This window comes from Oncorhynchus gorbuscha, linkage group LG07 (genome assembly GCF_021184085.1).
Source record: "Oncorhynchus gorbuscha isolate QuinsamMale2020 ecotype Even-year linkage group LG07, OgorEven_v1.0, whole genome shotgun sequence".
NCBI classification, from domain to species: Eukaryota; Metazoa; Chordata; class Actinopteri; order Salmoniformes; family Salmonidae; genus Oncorhynchus; species Oncorhynchus gorbuscha.
This window is the reverse complement of record NC_060179.1, coordinates 59,776,217-59,779,200: the sequence shown is the minus strand read 5'-3', so window position 1 is coordinate 59,779,200 and position 2,984 is coordinate 59,776,217. Positions and strand designations below refer to the sequence as shown.

Genomic DNA, 2,984 nt, shown 5'->3' with positions numbered 1-2,984 from the left:
CGAGTTATTTTATGGATTACATTTCGTGAAAACCCCCAAAATCACGGTCTTTTTGTCTGGGTTTCACGAGGAATCACTCAGTTATGGAATAAGAAATCAAATCCTCCCTCCAAAAAATTTGATCTGTTGATGCATCAATGTTTGTGTCTCTGTGTTGTCATCCTGGCTCAGAAACCTCTTACAGGAATAATACAACTCAAGGGAATGTATTCTGTGCATATCTTTGAATACGGCATTTACAAATGTATATTGCAATGGTTATTGGTTGTTATACACTTTTACAGTTCAAGACACGTCTGACCTCTGACCTAATGACTTGGGTCACATCTGCTGTGAGCTGATGACTGGGATAAACCATGTGGAACGTAAAGTGTGTGTGTGTGTGTGTCAACCTTAACGACTCTCCAATGAGCTCTTAACCATACCTTCAGTCCAGTTGCCTTTATTCTACTACCATAAAACACAACGCCCCTTAGCTCCTCCCTAACCCGCTGTAATATCGACACTGTTACAAAGAGCTGCTTCAACAGGATATCAAATAAATCACTTGGCTTCATACTAACGTCCACTGTTATTTCACAATACATTTTTTGGGATTATATCTTTATCTTTTGATTTATGTTGTTTTATTACAATAGCCCCAATCTCGTGGGACTGAAATAACGTGTGGTTAAACATGATAGGAGAGAGTATTTATGTTCATTTACACCCGTCTCCTCCTGTATCATATGGTTGTCCATTGATTTTTTTCATTGAACCTTTATTCTTTAATGTTACTCTCATGAGACTTGGGAGTGTCGTGCCTGGACATCAGATAGACAGACCAAAAGAGTATCAGGATCGGGAGGCTTTGGCCGTTCAGTCACAGTTACTGGACCAATACTAACCAGTAAACCAATTATGTGCTCAGCCACCTCCTGATTTACAGGGACTAACCACCATCAGGGTGTGATCAACTCTGTCAGACATAATGGTTGACCAGCTAACCCTGTTTGGAATTTGCCCTATGAGCAATATTGGCTAATGCGGTTTTGTGTGTTTAGTGAATACAACATTTAGTTTTCTGCAAATTGAAATAGTAAATTGGCTCTCCAAAGTGACAATGTACTTTATAGGCTAGTATGAAAATATGTTGCACAACTGGCTGTGAAGAAACTGTAGAATAGCCCTACATAAAACACTAAATGCCAACAGATACAATCACTGGATAAATGTTGATGTACTACATCAAGAAGGGGTCATGCTCTGTCATATATGCACACCATAACGGCTCTCTCTTCTCTTCTGCGTGCATGCGCATCAAATTCATGTCCGTTTTCCCAATAAAATCCGTTGGGATTAGACCCGCCTTCGGCCATGACCCTCCAATCAAAGACAATTTCATTCGGAGCGCAGCGCACACTTTCCTGAACAAATGAATGATAAAAAAGAATTGGGAGAGAGAGAGAGAGAGAGAGAGAGAGAGAGAGAGAGAGAGAGAGAGAGAGAGAGAGCGAGACCCCATGACACGCAATCCCTGGAGACCCATGGAGTGAGACAGCGGGTAATCCCAGGGTAAAGGACCGCTCCAACCCTGTGCGGTTGATATTAACAGCTCTAGGCTATATTTTCCATACCGGTGGGGTCGAATGAGGGGGTGGATGTCTGGACAGAACACAGGAATTGATCTCTTGATTGGGTGGCTGAGCTGCGATTGGGATTCCGGAGAAACGGGGTCACGTTGAAAATAGCAGCCAACTCAATGGATTTCATACGCGCAGAATGAACCGCCAAAAGGGAAAGATGGGACACGGGCACACCGGCGACTTTATTGCGGTTTTGTGGAATCGACGCAGCGGCACTATGGATAATTTATTCTATCTGAGCGGCTCAGAAAGCCTTCGTGTCTTCACAGAGATGAAGTTATGTGAGCTGAGTTTACAGTAGAATGGCCCTCCTCGGATGGGACTCTGAGGGAAGGCGATGGCAACTTTTCACCACAGCAACCCAACGGATAGAGACATCAGGAGAGTCCTCCAAAAATGTATAATCATTCTATCTTTGGGAATCATCTGTGTCTCGCTCTTCTACTTCTTCACGGGATGCTGCGAGTCGGACCGGACGGAAAACTCAGTATCGGACAGACCCGCCAGCGATGACAGAAACCTGACGTTCTATAACTACGTTGTACCGGTACAGGATGAAGATGGATACCCAGGGACCGGGGAGGGGAGCACACTGACGCCCGGTTTGGAGACTGATAACACGGGTAAAGATTGGAAGGCGACCCGGCGGTTACCCCAAGCCCTTATTATAGGAGTGAAGAAGGGTGGCACGAGGGCTTTGCTGGAGTTTCTCAGGCTGCACCCGGATATCCGCGCGCTGGGCTCTGAGTCGCACTTCTTTGACCGGCATTACGCACGAGGTTTACACTGGTACAGGTACATATCATGCGTGCACGTGTACATTTCTCCAAAGGACATTGCTATCCAATGAATGTTGTTTGTTTGAGAAATGCTTTTGACTCAGTGCACCTGCGCCTGTATCAGAAAGCATTGTTCCATTTGATCCGATGAATGGTGGACTTGGTTGGTAATGGATTTTACAGAACAATTTGAATGTGCATCCACTGTGTCGCAGCCTAAAACATAAAAATAGATCTAGGAATAATGCTTGTTTGTTTTTGGAATACCCAAACATACCCATGGCCAGCATATAGTGGATTAGGTGACAGGCAGAGACAGAGAGAGAGAGACTGCCATCTGGCTATGCCAATCTCTGTGTGTGTGTGTTTGTTTGTGTGTACATGTTTGTGTGATTATGTGCAGGGTGGGGGGGTCTGGATGAGTTCTTACAGTGCAATCATCCCTGCAGCTGAGGCCAGATGTTACCTTAGTCAGCTGGGTCTGGTCTCATCCTAGAGGTCCACAGGACCCCCCCCACACACACACACATGCACACACACACACACACACACACACACACACACACACACACACACACAC

General features: G+C 45.1%; 1 protein-coding gene across 1 annotated transcript in view; it reads left to right on the top strand.

Annotated features, from left to right (window-relative positions):
- The first annotated feature begins 1,468 nt into the window (after window positions 1-1,468).
- The window catches only part of hs3st3l (heparan sulfate (glucosamine) 3-O-sulfotransferase 3-like), an 11,415-nt gene continuing 9,899 nt past the window's right edge, over window positions 1,469-2,984 (top strand). Inside the window, exon 1 of the mRNA XM_046355234.1 lies at window positions 1,469-2,420. Within this exon, the coding sequence (XP_046211190.1) occupies window positions 1,963-2,420 (458 nt within the window). The 5' untranslated portion in view covers window positions 1,469-1,962. The remainder of the gene's footprint in view (window positions 2,421-2,984) is intronic.